Raw genomic sequence first — 18,457 nt, 5'->3', positions numbered from 1 at the left:
AAAGGCATATATCCTTCATTTAGAAGGCATACTACTCGGACTGATGGTTGAAGTGATAAGACGTCAGCTGAGTATCAATGAAAGATTTATCACTCCACCTCAGTACACGGGCGTTGTTTGTTGTCCTTCTGTGCTGTGACTGAGGAAAGGCTCCCACAGACAATAGGCTGCTCACAGGCTGATGACTAAGGAAGGCAACCCGCCGTGGAGTCGTTATGGCAACAGAAGCTGGCCAAACAGACTGTCAAAAAGTGTGAGTACACAATCAATAGCCCAACCCCAACATTCTCATATGACATTTAAGGCAGAAGGTCTTTGGGGTAAACATTAGAGCTGGAAGGTCAATTAGAGGAACTGGGGCTGCCTTATGTTAGCACATCTTAACCCCACTGAAATTACAAGAGGGAAAGTCATAAAACTCTATTTGTTTTCCTAACTTATAACTCATTTATCAGTTCAATCAGTCCATAGTTCAGCAATTTCTGTTTTTTATGATATCAAATTAAGACTCTTTGGGTTATATACTTCAATGGTAAAAAGCATGTCATTTTTGGTTAATGACCGTTATTGTAAGACCATCAAAAAACAGGAGCCTTTTCTTAAAGATGTCTGAAATGTATATTTTATTTCTTAAACATTTAAACTTTCTCTAAAAGGTATATCAATAAAACAATGACATGAAGTATCTTACATTTTAACCTTCTACAATGTCTTTTCAGTCCATAATTTATCAAAATTCTTGGCAACAAATATTGCTGATTATTAACAGTACCAATCTTTTTCAGTTTATTACAACTCTAACACAATTATTATTCAGGCTGACTTGTCTCTGAGCACCAACTTGTGCTGAAAAAGATGCAGAGTGTACTGTGTGGAGAAGACACAAACAAAAGTACTTTGGTTTGGACCTGACGCTTTTGTAACAGGCCATCCTGACTTTTGGCACTTTTTTTCTCATCAAAACAAAAAAGGATGGACAGCCGGTGAAGCACGCCTGTTAAAGCTGCACTTTGCTTGTTTAACATTAAATAAATATGAAGTAGCTACATCAGAAACAGGAACCACATAACAGTGATAATACATAATATATGCATTTAAACATTTAGGGGTCAGCACTTGTCAACAGATGTCTAAAGATAGCTTTGTACGGAGCGGATACACCATCTGGTTTAATGTTTGTGCAAAACAAAATGATGGTCTCTTCAACAATTTAAGACATTTCGGTAACAGAAATCCTTATAAATCCTTTAAAATCCTTTGGTCTTTATGTTTGGCACATGTTCAAGTTTCCACACAAATGTCCTTTAAGCATTTCACACGTTCATCCATAAGGTGCCAATCTTCCATCTGAATTTCAGTCTAAATGAATGTGATGATTATGATGATGGGTGTATGATTTGATTTTTTTAGGCAAAAAAAAGGTTTCCTGAATGAGAGGTACCAGGTATGCAGGGCTGGGGGACAACAGGATGTCACTCCAATGCTGGTTGAAAGTGTTTGGTAAGGCGATGGAGTTATGTGTCATGATCCTCCATGTTCAGTCGACAATGGCAGAGAGCAGAGCCATGACAGTTACGCCACAGATGATGAGCAGGATCTGCAGTAAGGAGTGTCTGGAGAAAGGAAGAAAAGGAAATACAGAAGTGAGCTGATGCAAAAATGTCAAAGAAACCACTCTTTTTAAAACATTTGCTTGTTGCAAGGTTTCATGCATCATCTTCTTCCACTGTCCTCCTGGAACAGCTAACTGCAGAACAGGTTAAAAATAACCCATGGAGTGTTTGGCCATTACAACAATTATAAACTTCACTCCACAAAAACGTGACTTTGAAAACAAAGGCATAATTTGCAATCTATATCTTGAATTTCTTAGGTGACAATCAAAGTCATGTTATGTCTCCCTTCCCATGTCTTGTCCTGTAGGTAATGTAAAAGGAATGATCTCAAAGCGTAAAAGTTATCCTGTCTTCCCATACTCTATTGCGAGCAAGAGCCCATTTTTCCCCAGAACACACAGATGAAAAAGATGGCCCATGGGTTGCATGGACTGACTTGATTAATAACCTAGTGACATCACTCCATACTAATGTATCAACAGAAGCAGGGAGCGGGAGACAAAACAGGGAACTTAAAGCGCTGTGCGCATGTGTATCCAAAATCCACAACCATACCTCAAACTGGACTCTTCGAGCAGGTCTGGCACTACGTTCACCAAGGCGATGTAGAGGAAACCTCCAGAGGTGAAAGGTAGTATCCAGGCAGCAGTATTTTCTAGAACCAGAAGCAAACACTTATGATTGATTCCTTCAATGGTTGGATAGTTTCTAAACTGAAAATTGGTCCCTTCATACCTGCGTCTTGTGGTGACTGAGCATATAAAGCAAAGCAAGCTCCTATGACGCCGACCAGTGCCGTGGACAGCTGCATGCGAGCTGCACTCCATCGGTCAAACCCGGCCCTCAGCAGAATGGCAAAGTCTCCCACCTGTAATTTATATGCGAGATATTTCTAACAGCTGCTGTTGCACTCTGATTCTTCATGTGGCTTCGTTTTTTTTGTGAACAAACATTTGGGATTCACACTGCCCAGCTTAACCAAGAACACTGCTGTCTCACCTCATGGGGGATTTCATGGAGCAGGATTGCAAATGTGGTGAGGAACCCAACCTGCAAGAGAAGAGTCATAAGTGCTGCTATGTTTTTACATGGTGCTAACACATGTGCTGTGGAAAAGAGAGAAACAAAACTAAGTGCTCTTGTAATCCGCTAATGCACAGGGAAGACAAGTTGGTACTTCAATTGTAAGACCTTCATTTCTCAGCTTCACTGAGAAGCTTTTTATGAGGTTATACTGAAAGTAACAGACCTGGTTTTACATATTTGAGGGTCTTAACAATAGCCTCCAGTACTGCACTCTTCCTGCTGCTTCTGTCACTTGATAATTTACATGGAAAGAGCATGTCTTAGCTGCTCCTTAACAGCTACAATTTGGTGTTAGTTGCAGGTTTGCACAATAATTTGTTACTTGACAGTGTTGAAAATTACGATGGCCCAGTACATATTTCATATTCTTGATCCAGAATATTGCCAGGATCTGTATACTACTAGTACATCTGTCAGAAATTATCGTGATCTTGTCTTGTATTGTGTTGCAAAGTAATCGGACTATTGATCTTGGAGTTATATACACATATGATAAAAACGGCCTTATCTCACAATAATAAAGAATCCTTTAGAAAAGTCCTGGATCCAGATAGTGATCCGGATCACCTCCAAAATATGATCACTTCTTCCTTATTCCATTTTGAACATTTCCTGAAAATTTCATCAACATCTGTTTGTTACTTTATGAGTTATGTTGTTCACAGACAAACAAACAAACAAACAGACAAACTCTCCTAAAAACATAACCTCATTGGGGGAGGTAATAACTGTCTATCAAGTACAGTGAAAAACAAAAATCAACTAAATTAAATAATTTAGCATTTCTGTTTGTGGATGAAGTCATGTGAGGCAAGCATTCTGCTGACACCAGAGGAGATTTTCACAAATGTATACTATTGTCGTATCCATAAGTGCTGTTTAGGATGTATAAAGTACTACTGTTAAAAAAAGTGTTTGACTGGTGTTTAATGCACTCCGTGTCAATGCAGACCGTTTTCACTGATATCACATTGTGATAAACGTGCAAGAGAATAAACAGAAAGCACCAGTGAGATGTTTTGTATGTGTATGTTTGAGACATCTAGTAAACTTCCTCTCTGGCACATGGAGCCATAGTTCATGCTGCTAGCCTTATGTCTCACCAGCTGGACTCCCTCCGTCCCAAAGCCACAAATATACAGTCACCAAGTGAAGCGACACAAATCTGTGTTACCGCAGTTTAAGTGCACCTTTTTCAGTAAGCCTGAGAGTGCTATGAGAAAGATTCCTAATGAAAGGCATTTATGTCATGTAAGGACAGTCCTCTGAGTGATCCACCTTTAAGACACTGATACAAGAGATCCACAGCTGTGCCCTCACATCTAAAACAATTGGATGTTTAACTACATGTCCTTCATTCAGTTTTAGGTTTCCTTTTTTCTAATTATTTTTTCAGGCATCAGGATTTGAATTTTCTAAACTGTACTTCATGCTGATTTACCATATTCACATACATTTCTGCTCTTGGCTCTCCTTCAGTGTCGCACCACGTCTTGTAATCAAATGTGCTCACCTGTGCTTTCAGTTATTTTAAGTTTTATTTTAAATGCAGAACCAACCAAGTTGAAGTGGAAACAGGGGGAAGTAACTTTTTGATCTACTATGTGCCAGTTGTATGAAGGGGTTTGGGATCCTTCACTGGCGCATTTTTTGTGTTAACTATCTGAAAGAGGAATAAGCCTTTGAGTGTGGCTGCTATCATATCCACTTACCTTTTTGCTAACCAGGAAACTCCCAGCAACAGCCAGTCCATGGGTGAAATTGTCAATACAGTTTGCAAGCAGGTTTAGGTATCCGCTTGTCTGCGAGGTATGAGACACAAGAAATTAATATTGTCAGCATCAATTGACACAGAAGTTTTGACTCAGTCTGATCACCAGGAATGTCCAGCATTACACTCTTCCCGGTTCATTCAGATCTAACAAAAAAGATAATTTAAACACAATCTTCACATAACCTACAGGGATTCACATTTGAACTTTTTTGAAATGATGAAAAAACAGTAGTTAGCATTTCAATGTGTGATTATATTTTAAACAGAATGACACTCTTTACTTTTACCCTCTTTGCAGAACACCTCCTGTGTGTAATCTGACAGAAAGAGAGGCAGGCATTGCTGATCCGCTAACAAGTGGATACACTGCTTATCCCAAAATGCTGAACCCACAGGATAACTTCTAAAATATAGTGTTGGCATACTCAGCAGGTGCAGCCTAACAATCCAGTGCATTCACTTGATTTGGAGGAAGTGCTGTTTATGGAGCCTGTCGTCTGCATCAGAGCGCTTGGTCTGTGCATTTAAAGGGCAACATCAACATGTGTTCATGTGTGAGCAGAGAACTGCTACACAGAGAATGTGCTGACACAACCATGTCTCTGGATTTGCAGATTGTTGACTTCTTCTCTTCCTTCACAATCTAATATTGCCCTACTGTCCAGCCTATTCTATCTTATTCTCATACTTTGAATACTGATATCAAAATAAGAAAGTCTATAAACCAGTTCATAGCAGATTAAATGTGTGTTTGTCTCTTTGTTTTCTTTGTTCTGACTTAGTTGTTAGATCAAACTGCATGAAGGAAAACGAAGCAGAAAATTTGTCTCTTTCACAACCAACCCACATCAAGAGTTTACCCCCAGGAGCGAATTTCTCTCTTTATCGCTCTCCGTCTTCAAACTCGGATATATTTTGGTTGTCAGCATTACCTTGATTTTCTCTGATCTTTCCTGCAGACTCTGTTGCTTGGAGGATTTCCATGACTCTGCATGGTGCCCATTTCCGAGTGATACAACTGGCTTTCCACTGAGGGCTGCATTAGTTTGTGTCTGTGGAGAAAAAAAAAGGGAAAGATAAACCATAATGAATCTGATATCCTAAGGTGCACTTCACTTTTCATAGAGTAAACCTGTGAAGTTTTATTCTATATTTTATACACAAAGGGGATTTTGTCAAAGCATTAGTGCCGCCACCAGCACTTGTGATACACTGTCATCTTGAAATAACTCATCTCCCTGAATGTAGAAGACTTTACCCATCAGTGTCACTGGAAACAGTGAGTTAATGTTGGCCTGAACTCCACCATGCAATAAACAGGCATTTTATTGTTTCTCCCACTGTGTGTCAAAAGGTTCACCTCCTGCCAGCACAGCAGCTGTTATAAAAGCCCTGATTAATTTTCTCGCTCCCTACAAATGCATAATAAGAGAAAATATGTACTTCTGCTGTTTCTCCCCTCAGACATAAAAGATGACCTGGCAATTCAAGCACTGTACAGCATGTTTATATTTTAATCTTAAAAGATGAAGCTGATTCATCCGGGGCTGTAGCCTTGAATTTCCGCGAACAGCTTAGTTCCCTTTTCCATCATTTAGAAACCACTTTGGCTGCCGTTTAGACACACAGTTAAATTAAGAGAGGAGGGAAACAGCCTGCTGTCTCAGGGTCAGGGTATAAAAATGTTCACTCCATGAGCACAATTGAAGTATGGGGAAGCAATAACATTAGATGAATATTATGTAAGGTTATCAATTTCCTGCTGCTAATAAAATGATTGGGGCTCAGTGCAAAATGACTTGTTCCATGAAGAGGAAGAGAAGAATTTCAAAATAGATCTTCTAGCATCCTCCTCTGTCTCTCACACACACTGCCCTGCTCTGTCCCATTCTATTGTTGCCGCTGTCTAAAAGCTGAGTGCTCTCCTGTGGACACTGAAATGGCTAAAGCAGCTGCTTCACCCTGGCACTATAAATAGACACGAGTGAACGGGGCTGAGTCGAGGACTCCAATCATCTCCCTCACTGGCAAAAAAAATAAAAAAAAGACATGAGAGAGGATAAGAGGACTTGTGCTAACACATGGCAATCGTCCATCCATTGTGTGCTCAGGAGCCATGTGCTCATGTTGTTTTCTGCCATTAATAGTTTCTGAACAACAAACTTTAGCACTGATACTTATAAGGACGAGAATCTAATTAGTACACTTTATAACACACCAACTGACTATCAAATATAAGCAGCTGTTGAAACAAAGTACAGGATAGACACAATATTCACATGGTTCAGTTTGCTGACTGATAATCATTAATTTTATCATTTCATACTGAGAGAAAGTTAAAGGAACAGTTGGATTTATTTGATTTCTTGCTGTAGTTTAGCTTAGCTTAGCTTAGCTTAGCGTAACAACAGGAAACCATGTGAAACGATGACAACACGTCACAAGTGATGTCACTGTGTCTTCTAACTGATTGCACAGTAGGTCATCTAATGTGTCAGTCTAAAAACACTGATACAGCTGGAAGAAATTTGCAGACAAAGTGCAACAAGAGGCCTGTGGCAAGCACACCTATGAAAACAAGAATTTTCAAAGGCCTGTACCGACATGTCAGTGCGCAGAGAGACTCTACTGACAGAACTGAAATGATCCATTTTAAAATCTACAATTTCAGCTCACATACTTACAGGAGTGTTAAAGTTCAGGTCTGAGCCTGGAGCTGGATCCTCTTGGCTATCTTGGTCTGGGAACATCTTCTCCAGGAGAAGGAAAGCCAGCAAGCCAATGATCACCCAGAGGCCCTGGTTCATGTAGTGGTTTTGTTTATCAGCTGGATATACACAGAGGCAAATGATTTATTAAACTGACTGTTCTCTGGACACAAACAGTAAATCCACTGAGTGACAACTGAGCTACGACAGCAGGGACTGTTGGTGAAACAACAGCGACAATGACAAAAAGACAGAGTTTGGTTAAAAAAATCGTGAATCAAATTAATTTTTCACATTTTGACAGTAAAGTCATGAATTTGTAAGATATTTCAATATGATACCAAATCTGAAGAACTGTGACTCCAAGATTTACTGAGTAGGAAACACAATGACTCAATCTTCTATTATCCAATAACAGATGTTAATTACACAATGTTTAACTTATAACACACTAAATAGGTGTGAAATCTGTTATTTCACTTTTTTATTCCATCTATTTGTTATCTAATCATGTTCATCCAGATTCTGGTTAACATGTTCTCATCAATTCTACACTCATTTGTTTTGGTAAGGGCCAATCCTTTACATAAGTTCACAGTGCTTCATGGGAGCAGACAACCTTTGTGTGAACCCACATTTTGTTGTTCTTTTATTATTATTAATGCTTCTGGAGCATGCTCTACTCTGAGGATATGATCCTCACCACAGCAGTCATTTATTCAACTTAGCTAAAATGCTCCTTAGAAATTATAAAATAAATTTCTTGTGAAAATCTTTACATTATTGATTTAAACCCCTTGTCAGGCAGTGACCCTCTGGCAAGCTGTACTGACTTTGATTTGAATACAGAGCCTTGTAGATTCTGTCAGGTGTTTCAAATCTCAATACAACAGGGTCAAGATTGTAGTCCTTCAGATTGACACCTCATTTGACCAACTGAGTTCATCTCTAGTCGCTCCACAGCCAATAATGTCCTTAAGTGTGACATTGTGAGAACAGGATCCCCCCAGTGTAATTTCATACTATCCCTCCATGTGCGCTACATTTATTTAAAAAAAATCCAGGCAAGGACAGAAAGGTTTAGATTCTGCTTTCTCACTTCAATGACTCCATAACAGTAACAGTATGATCTATCTATCTATATACAGCACTTTGTGATTTTTATCTGTGTAAAGCGCTCAACAAATAAATTTTACTAACTTACTTGCGTTTGACTACTGGGGTTAAAATTTTAGGGTGTAACCTCTTTGGTTTGTACTCCGGAGGGTTCAAGAACAGAATATAATTCAAGTTGGCATGCCTTCTACAGGTGTTTTTGGCATTTTGAGGGGGTGGTTAATTAATTAAATGGGTCATAGATGTTTGTCACTAATAAAAAATGTGTTTATTTTTCTTTTCAGTTGCCACGAGTCAGCTATCTGCTATCAAGACAATCCTTACACAATTGTATTGATAGCAAACTTCTACTCAAGTCTCTTAAGCTTATGGATGTCAACAAAGCATTCATATTCAAAAAAGCACATAAATAGGTCGGTGGATGACACATTGTTTGAGACCCACCTGAAGAGCCTGAAGAGACTGCCCATGCCTCAGGAAGGAGGTGAAGAAAAACATCCCCAAGGAGACCACCAATTGCGAAGCTCAACAGGTGTTTGAGCTTTTGGCACCCAGCTGAGAAAACAGAGCGTGTTAAATGTTAGCTATTCCTTTAGTGTGCTTATTTTTTCTTCTTTATCTCTGTCCATGTGTGTGTCCATGTGTATGTTCTGCTCATCTGTCTATATCTTGTTAACTGATATTTCTTTGTTTTAGACATCGCAAAGGATCAGGACAAAAACTGTCCTTCCTACTTACTGTGGCATGACAAAAATATTTTTTTCATGTGCAATCTCCTTTTTGTACTCCTTTTTGAAATCATAGTCACAATAGCAGGATTTAAAGCTCAAAACAGTTTAATTTTACACTCATAGATCTTGATAGTCTCAAAACAACTCACTCAAAGACATTCACTCATGTGTTTCCCAGACTGTTTTTCCAGACACTAGGAATTCCCTCAGTAATGACTAACCTTTGGTTAACACTCAACATGCAAACCCACATCCTAAAATGCATCTGGATTGCCACGTTCCTGTGGGTGTGGCTACTTTAGGCCTCAGGCTGACCTACATTTACTTTGGCCTGAATATTGAAGCATTTGTGCTCTCTTTTATTTATCAAAATTGAAAATCTGCATGGAATCGAGGGGGAAAACTCTTAAAACATCCTAGTATAAAGACAAACAACACCAATGATGTGCAAAGCTTAGCAGCCTGGCTGCTCACCTGCTCCAGAGCTCACATTACACCCATCCTTCAGCACCTTTACTGGCTCCCAATATGGCACCAAAGATCAAGATCAAGATCCTCCTCAACACCTAGACAGTTGGCAACTTCGCCCCCACATACCCCACCAACCTTTTCAAATGCCACAACCAATCTCCCCACCTCTGATCATCCCATGCCAACCTCCTGACCCCCGTCTCCAGGACTGAGAGCTGCGCCGTGAGGAACAGAGCTGTTGCAATCGTGGTCCCAACTCTCTGTACTCCCCCTTTCTAAACATCTGACTCACTTTACTCATTTAAAAATCTATTTAAAATATATTTCTGTATCTTATGCTTTTGCCTGTCTTGCAAAATGTATTAAGCACCTTTGCATATTTAGAAAAGCACTGAAAAAGTTCTATCAATAATGGTTATTATTTATTATGGTCATTTTTTACTTAAGGGTAATTAAGGAAGATCTGTTCTCTCCAATAATGCAGATATCATAATGCATTTATAGATCACTGTCAAATATGATACAAATACTGTGCCACTATTGTGTTTTACCAACCAAGTCACTGGCAGTTTTAAGACTTCTTGTCATGGCTTACCTTCTGTTTTGAGAGCTGCTCCAGCTTCAATAGGAATAACAAGAAGGGGAAAAATCCCACTAAGGCCTACAGCAACAGAGCCAGCCAGGGACAGGAACCACACATGAGCCTCTTCACTGGCTAGGAAGTCTGCTACTGCCTGAAGGCCTGGTAGGTCATCTGTCAGGCTGGGGCCTTGTCCTGCAGCCCTGGCTGTTGCATGACCCATCGCTGTTTGTGTCATCTTCTGGCTGCTTAATGCCCCCTTGAAGGTCAGCATCAGCAGGGTAAGGGGGATAAACAGAGCAGCTACAGCCCAGCTGGGCTTCCCACAGCTTCCACCTTTCATCCGTCCCACGGTCCAAAAAGCACTGGTAGCCAGAAATGCTGCAAGAAGCGCAAACTTTCAAACAAAACCCTCTCTTGCACTTTTTTGACATAATGTGGTAGATAATATTTTTTATATTAAATGATTATACATTGGGTATTCAAGTTGGGAAGTTGATGTCAACATACCGAAGGACAGTCACAAACCAGACCAACAGGTGTTCTTTAAACAGCTTGTTATGTCTGACTCAAAGTGTATCACCCAAACATTTTTAGTTGGTCTTATAGATAATGCAGAACATCAGCAGCAAAGCCTCTCTTGTTTGTCTACATTCCTTAGCCATTGGAAAAAAATATGTGACAATTAGAACCTGTTTTTACAGATTTATGAAGAAATGACAATGTCTGTATGCCACAGAGCTGAACAATACATAGTTCATTATTAGACACAGTCTTATGGCAACAGATACCCCAATCATTTCATGGACTCGTCAGTAACATTATGCATTTAGGACCATTGTGCATTTTGTTGCTTAATGCCAATAATGATACTGAAAATAGACATAAACCACGTAAAAAGCCAGGATTAGCAAAAGACATGAAACTAAAAGGTCTATTAACACAGAAAACCTGACTGACACAGGCGGACCGGGCACTTGTGAACCAGAGACAAACTGCTGGTACATGAAAAGCTACAAACCAAGGAAAGAAATCCCCATAAATTCCAGACTGTAGTGTTTGGCATCTTTCAGCAGCTGCTCTGGAATGTCTGCCCAAACCTCTGAATAATTTAACAGTATAGTAAATCTCACAGTAGTTTAAGGCTCTTTGCAGCATGTAGGTAACATTTTTTCCATGGGTTTTTAACTAAAACTTGTAAGCATCCATCATGCTGCGCATTTCTTTCCCCTCTCTGAGTTGGCAGGGCAGAGCAGATAAAATAGTTAGCGGTTAACTCACAGCAATTGCACTACGATAACATTTAATCAAATTTACGTTAAAATGGAAAACAAGCTTCTCAAAACAACCGAATTAGCTCACTTTCATGGCAATGAACAAAAGTTAGCCAGCTAACATTAGCTGGCAAACATTTGAGAGCTGTGCAGACGCTCGCGCAGTGCTAACGACGTTAGCTCTGGCATACGCAATCACTGAACATCACGCTAACAGTCCCAACTGCCAAAACTAGTGTCGCTGAGTGAGTTAACATTCGTGCTAACGTTACGGGATCCCGGAAAGCTTAACAAATGGCTAAAAGCAACACAATTACAACATACTTGCGACATACAATGTTTCAATACCTTGCGGTTTCGGCATTCCTTGCACCAGTGTGTCCCTGCCATCCAGGCCGACTTGTTAAAGGAAGGCTTGAGCCGCTGAGTTTCACCACACTCCCAGCTGCTCCTGCTGCTGCTGCTGCTGCGGGCCGGCCAGGAATCCGCTAGCTGCAGCAGAGGAGTAACTGTGGGTCATCACCACGGCTTTCCCAAACAGCCACGTATCAGGATCCCGAAAGGTTGGGGGATAAACGGGGGGACGGGACGTGGATCCCGCCCCACCAAAATTTCAGGAAGTTACAGTTTTTCATGGCTAAAAAAGACTCAGGAAGTTTTTCCACATCAAAGATCAGCTTTCGGTAGACAAATTCATTTTCAACAAATTCAATTTATTTTAAACGATAACTTTAAAAAGTGTTGAAGAGTGACCCAGTGAAAATGTTACATGCCCTGTGATGATTAATTTCTTGGGCAAACAGACTATAAAGTAGGTCAAGTTTTAAGCACATAAAACACGATGAAGACATCACATCCCTTATATCCACAAGTCTTTGTAAACAACATTATTGCTTTATTGACCAATCGTTATGTTACATTCGGATAAACACATTTCCTACTAATTTTAACCACCAATCAGTTGGCCTTAAAATGTTTTCATATCTCAGACAAAGAAAACTACAGGTGCAGTAAAAAGGAAAACACAATAAAGAATTAATTCCATTTGTCCCGTCTTACAGGGGTGCCCGGGATCTTCCCCTACTTGAAATCTGATAGGCCGCCTTTTGTTTCACCCCAAAATCTCATTGGCTGTTTGTCTATTAAAAGTCGACACAAAAAACGTGCTTTACTGCAGGCTGCTGGTAGCTTTCTGTGCATTTTCAAATGACACATTTCTTTGGTTTGCACATAAAATTTTAATTTTTGCATTATGTCTTTTTTTTTTTCATTATTATTTTTGAGGCCTTGATTACAGTTTTTCTCAGTCACTTTGGTACATTTCTTGAATCATCCTTGCCATTTCCAAAACAGTGAGTGCATTTCTCAAAACATTTCATACAAGTAGCAAAACACCAACCTGCAAAAGCCAGCCTCTTCCTCAAAATTCTTAGTTCATCTATCAAAAGTAAACATCTGTGTTGGTGAATATGTCAGTGCCATTAGATTGACCATTCCTTGTGTCATTTTGTACAGATAGGACAGTCAAAACTGCATAGTCGTGTTGTCAGTATGACAGTGTACTCTGGAAGGACGTTCTGACGTAAACTATGCCAAATTTTTGATGACAGTTGTGAGTTACATCCTAGTGTATGTGAGAGATTGATTGCAAGAGACTGGACAAAATTCACATTTATGCTTTCACTATTTGTGCTGTAATTTGTTGACTGACCCCTTCATTGCGATTTAGATAGGAGTAGGAGGCGCTGCATAGCACAAAGAAAAAAACAAAAAACAAAAGTATAAATATGTACATAGGACAGGCTCTTTAGGGAAAACTGTTCATGCAGTGCTGTGGGAATTACAGAGCAGTCTTCCTTCACCTCCTTATGTTGCTGTATGTTGGGTATCTTCTCTCTCGACAAAAAGTCTGAATGATTGATGACCCAGTTGTTCTCCCAACTTCTGAATGCATCCTTTAGCCAAGCTCAGCTAGATCTTCTTGGCCCTTTTACAGGAAATTTGTTGCCACTGTCTGAACAGAGAACAGTACACATACAGACTTGCCAGTTGTTGGTTCATGTGATGCACCTTTGAGCTATTTCAGAAAACTGGTTGATCATTGGTCGATCTAATACCTCACACATTTCCATTTGTTAGAGAAAGCCAGGACTGACCAGGGAACAATTTACCACCCCAGACAGATGGAAATGTGTGGACAGATACTTGACATACTATGATAACTCGTTCAACATTTTTGCATGTAAAGACTTAAGCGATGATCTAATGACTGAATGTTGTGGAATAGGAGAGAAATGAGAAACTGCTTTTTTGATGTGCAAATGTGACACAATTATGTGAAGAACAAGTTTTGAGAATTTCAATTCTGACCTGAGAAACAAACCAAAGCAACTAAGAAAAACTGTAAGTTATTATAAATGACACCACTTTATTGTGTTTCTTTTAAATCAAAAGAATTATATAAAATGTAAAATCTGCATGGTACTAAAATGACCATTAGAAGTCAAATTAAAACAGTGTAGCATACTAGATAGTCCCCTGTATCCTGTTAGAGAGGCTTTCCTACAGCAGGTTACGGCAGCAGACTCAAACTCTCAGAGAAAAACAGGGGCTGAGCAGATGAAACTGTGCAGGAGAAGTTCCCCTCTTTACACATTTACCTGCACAATACGTAACACTCTGCTATAACATAAGGGAGAAACATGTTGATGAAAACCCCCAAATTGCATGACCATTATTACTGTCATATGATAATGTCAAATTGTTTGGGATTAACTATATTTGAATATATCTATATCTGTCATAATATCTCAATCAACCAGTGCCAAATTTAGATAGATAGATAGATAGATAGATAGATAGATAGATAGATAGATAGATAGATAGATAGATAGATAGATAGATAGATAGATAGATAGACTTTTGTTGTTTGGTTTTCCCAAAGCTTGAGTCCCACTCTTAAAAAGGAAAATATCTTAATAAATCATCAAATCTCAGAGACATGAAATGATCTGATGCTCTGTAAGGGGGCTAAACCAAAGCGTCAGAAAAATGATCACAAATTAGGGTAGAAGAAGTTTTTTTTTTTTTCATCAGTGTCCTTTTCATCATCTCATACATTTTGAAGTGAATTTTTATTGCTTGTTGGATAAATCTATGTATATTTTACAATCTTATTTAACTGTAAATGAGGTTAAAATGACTAATAGTTTCGAGGACGCATCCGTCGTAATGCTCCAAGTATGTACATAGGTTGAGATGCAGGACTTTGCTCTGAGTGATGTATTGTACAGTTTATACACCCTTTAAATACTTGTTTTTCTTTTTGTAAATATTTTTTTTTCCGTTTTGTTTTTATATCTATATTACATTCAGTTTAGTCCATAACAGGCTACCAGTATCCATTCTTCATTTATACTTGGGTCAGCACACCTTTACATGAAATGTGCTTATTTTTTAAAGAGCCACAAGGCTCACAATGTATAACTCTCTGCCAGTTATATCTAATTCAGTGTATTTTGGGGAAGTGGCACATTAATTAGCACATCACAAATATGTGGAATTTATCAAAGTTAGTCCGTCACCCAAAAAAGACACAACAAGGTGATAGAACGCAGGATGAGCCCCAAGCCCCCTGTCCATAACTGGGCATCAGAGGGGAAAGCAGATATTGTACATGAGTTTTTATGCAAAGGTGAAGGGGTCATCAGAGTCAGTGGCATGTGCTAGTAATTGTTCAGGGAAAATGTGCCCTTTAACTGCCTGACCAGCAGGGGGTGCATGTGACAGGAGTTGGCTTTACACAGTATGAGATGAGATTTGCCCCAGCAACAGCCAAGAAGGAAAAAAATAAATAAATGTTACACCACAACAATAGGTTCAAATCGTCTGCCTGAGCATGATGGGCTTTTGAATCATGTTGTGCACTTGAGCCTTGCTCATCTAGCTTGATAGGGTAAAGGTAGCATGTCAGCCCCTCCTGTGTTGAAGCAGGATAACTTCCCCACTGTATTTTCTGTCTTGCATTTAGTTCATCCTAAATATATGATATGTGAAAGAAATTCTGGGTTGAAGAGTACACAATATTGGTGTATACTTCCCAATATGTTTATGAATGGCTTGAACACAAGAATGCATGATGGCAATGGGAAGCCTTAACAGCCTTCAGCCTTTACACCAACAGGGAGTTGTGTGAGTCGTATAAATTGCATGTTCTTCAGACAGTGTTCTTATCATTAAAGAAGTGTAACCAATGTTTAAGTTCTCAGATTTTAAAAATAGACAGGCTAACTGTGGCAGTGACAGGCAGACAGAGCACCGTGAGATGTTAAGATAACACACACGGGGGAAAAAAAAGTACATGATTAATATCCGCACTGAGTCATCCTTGTCTGACTTGAGCAATACATACAGAAAGAGGAACTTGGTTGTTTGGTGGGACAGAGGCCTTATATGGGTGTAAATGTGCGTGTGAGTATGTGTGTACTTTGGGAATGAGCATTTTGATGAAGACTTAAACAGCAAGTGTAACCAAACACAAAGAAAGAGCTTATGAGACTCTTGTTGTGGTGTTATTTGTATGTGTCATCTAAAAAACAAAGAGAGAAAATGTAGCTGTCCACTTGTGTCCACTCTTTGTGTATGTGTATGTGTGTGTGTGCGTGTGTGTGTGTGTGTGTGTGTGTGTGTGTGTGTGTGTGTGTGTGTGTGTGTGTGTGTGTGTGTGCGCGTGTGTCCATGTGCCTTGTGATTCACTCTTGTCTAATAATACCCACAGCCGAGTCTGATAGCTGAATCTCGTGGAGTCCAGAGGAAAATGAGGAATCAGGAATAAGAAGTGAGAGGGCTGGATGTCCCCTTGCACGCTTGTCAAGCGGTCGTTCGAAGTCATTGTGAAACACATGAAGGCCACCGAAACCTCTGCTGACGCTCAGCCAGGAAACAAGGGACCGGTCACCCACAGAACTGAAAAATGCAATGGAATATTCTTTTGTTTTACAAAAATGTATTCAAACATGTAGAAAAAATTTAAACACATGCACCACATCTTAAGGATAGATGCTAGATGTGGTGGTTTGCTTTTGAGACTCAGTGATGTCATTTCTGATCAGGCAGAGTGAAAAAGCGTTGCATGTCTAAGTGACAGTTTCTTGTGTTTGCTGCTAATTTTGTGGCTCACACATTCATGAGCCTCTTAGTGCTGTAAATGTAAAATAACATATTCGATACGTTTCCTTCTGCTTTTCATTTCTAATAGAGTATTCACCCATTTCCACACTTATATTCTGCTATTTTCATTGTTAGCCCACCAGTGTGCATAAGACCGAAAGCATAAAGCATGTGCAATCAACTCAGTACCTAATGAGCATGGGCCACATTATATAAAAACCTTAACTTCCAAGCTGTGATTCTGCACCTGTTGCAGATTTGACTCGATCTACCTTTGATATTATTCATGCCGGTCTTTGGAGGCATATGCTCAGTGCTTCAAACAATTCCCCGCATTCATTCACTGACAACACATGAAAACAGATGAGTTGATCTGAATGCTTTTTTATGTGTAGTCTTGATTCAAATTATTTTGACACCCGAGTTTAAAAATGTGTTTGTCAGAACTAAATACATCCTGCTTCACAAAAACAGTTGTTGCCATGTTTGGTAAAACATTTTTGTAAATGCATTTGCACTTTGTGCCTATAAAATATACTTTCTAAATTACAGCCAGTTCCTTCAGCAGTCCTATGAAACTGGGGGGATGCAGGAGAAGTTTGTATTTTGCTGAAAGGGCTGAGCAAGTAAGTTGCCATTTGATTAAAGCAAATGTCCTGGTTTTAAGATATTTGATTTTAAGATAATCAGCGTTGTGGAAAACATGTAACAGCTTCTTTTCTTCTTTTTTTCTTTTTCCTGAATTTCCCTCTGGGATAAATAAAGTATTTTTCATTTCATTTCATTTCATTTACTCCCAGTAAAACGGGAACATGCAGATTCTTCTAAGACTTATATAAGACACACAGTGCTAACACAAACTGGTCACCATGCATCCCAATGAAATGTTAATTCATAAAATTGAAAGGCTTAAATGTAACGGAGGCCACACTTAAAACGTGACTGAATAAACTCAACCACTCTGCACAAGGTTGTTTTGTGGAAAGGGTTTGTCACTTTCTTGTTTTCAATGGGGAAGAATAGAAAGAAGAAGAAGAACAAGAAGAAGAAGAAGAAGAAGAAGAAGCCTTATGGTACCAACCTAATGGTAGAATTAAGGAAGTTTTTAGTTCCCCTGTTAATTCAGAGAAATATAGAAAGCTGACATTTTTCAATCACCTTTGGCAATTTGCTTCCAGTAGTTCAACAACTCTCCTGTGGACACCTTTACAAACCGTCTCTGTCTTTGGATATTGTGTTAATGACAACGGTAAGACTAATGCAGATTTGTTTGCTGTGCGAGACTGTGGGCGTATCCTGACTTTCTGTCTAAGAGCACACTTAAACTGGATTTTAGAATTGCTTTGTGTATCGTAGTAATGTTGAGCAAAAGGGATAAAAAGTGTCAAATCTGAATTTTTTTCCTTATATTTGAACATTTGACAAACTTAAGTTCCATTTGATATTTGCCTTTTTTAAGACTTCATTCAAGATTTCATTTATCTTTTTTTGATAATTAATTTCTTGTTTAACTCAAAAGTACACATTAACTACTTGTTTTTTTTAATTATACATTTTAATTTCAGTTGCTGATCTGCTGTCTTTTTGTGTAAATCTTGCATTGATAAGGAAAGAGATGCATGAGTTTGAATTAGTTCCTTTAGGGGGATTTCATTGTGTCTATTTTATTGAAATCCTGCTATATATAATCCTTGTCTTGTCATGGATGAATAGTTGTGCTTTGTTATAGATAACTTACAAGCTATGTTCTCTTTGGAGTACAGTAAAAGGACAGAAAAGTACGGTCCATGTACAAACTTTTTTCCCCCTCTTGAACAAACTTTTCTCTTTCCACTGAATTACTCAACAAGCTCAGAAGAAATAGTGAGTGAAGAGATGATTACGAAATTCAAGCACTGCCACAGGAGTTACAGAGTGTGGACATCAACCTGC

The 18,457-nt window shown here is 39.0% G+C and overlaps 1 protein-coding gene across 1 annotated transcript; it reads right to left on the bottom strand.

Moving 5' to 3' along the window:
• Nucleotides 1-648: 648 nt before the first annotated feature.
• Nucleotides 649-11,936, bottom strand: slc39a13 (solute carrier family 39 member 13). Its single transcript, XM_074667016.1, has 10 exons — nt 11,705-11,936; nt 10,098-10,463; nt 8,745-8,855; nt 7,161-7,303; nt 5,409-5,528; nt 4,415-4,504; nt 2,616-2,666; nt 2,352-2,484; nt 2,172-2,271; nt 649-1,613 (listed from the first exon to the last, which is right to left on the bottom strand). Exons 1-10 carry the CDS (start codon nt 11,718-11,720, stop codon nt 1,538-1,540), a joined length of 1,206 nt encoding a protein of 401 aa, XP_074523117.1. The 5' UTR covers nt 11,721-11,936; the 3' UTR covers nt 649-1,537.
• Nucleotides 11,937-18,457: the final 6,521 nt, after the last annotated feature.

This window comes from Halichoeres trimaculatus, unplaced genomic scaffold (assembly GCF_033239565.1).
Source record: "Halichoeres trimaculatus isolate MK-OKI-2021-1 unplaced genomic scaffold, fHalTri1.1 fHalTri1_scaffold_3, whole genome shotgun sequence".
In the NCBI taxonomy this organism is placed as follows: Eukaryota; Metazoa; Chordata; class Actinopteri; order Labriformes; family Labridae; genus Halichoeres; species Halichoeres trimaculatus.
Note: the sequence above shows the minus strand (reverse complement) of the source record. Positions and strands in the feature narration are given on the sequence as shown.

Bases quoted from the DNA above. Each gene is read 5' to 3' on its own strand.
- slc39a13 (XM_074667016.1), bottom strand. The intron at 5,529-7,160 runs GTAAGTATGTGA...TTTTCTCCACAG, and splicing joins ACCTGAACTTTAACACTCCT to ACACAAACTAATGCAGCCCT. The intron at 2,272-2,351 runs GTATGAAGGGAC...TTCTGGTTCTAG, and splicing joins TCAGTCACCACAAGACGCAG to AAAATACTGCTGCCTGGATA.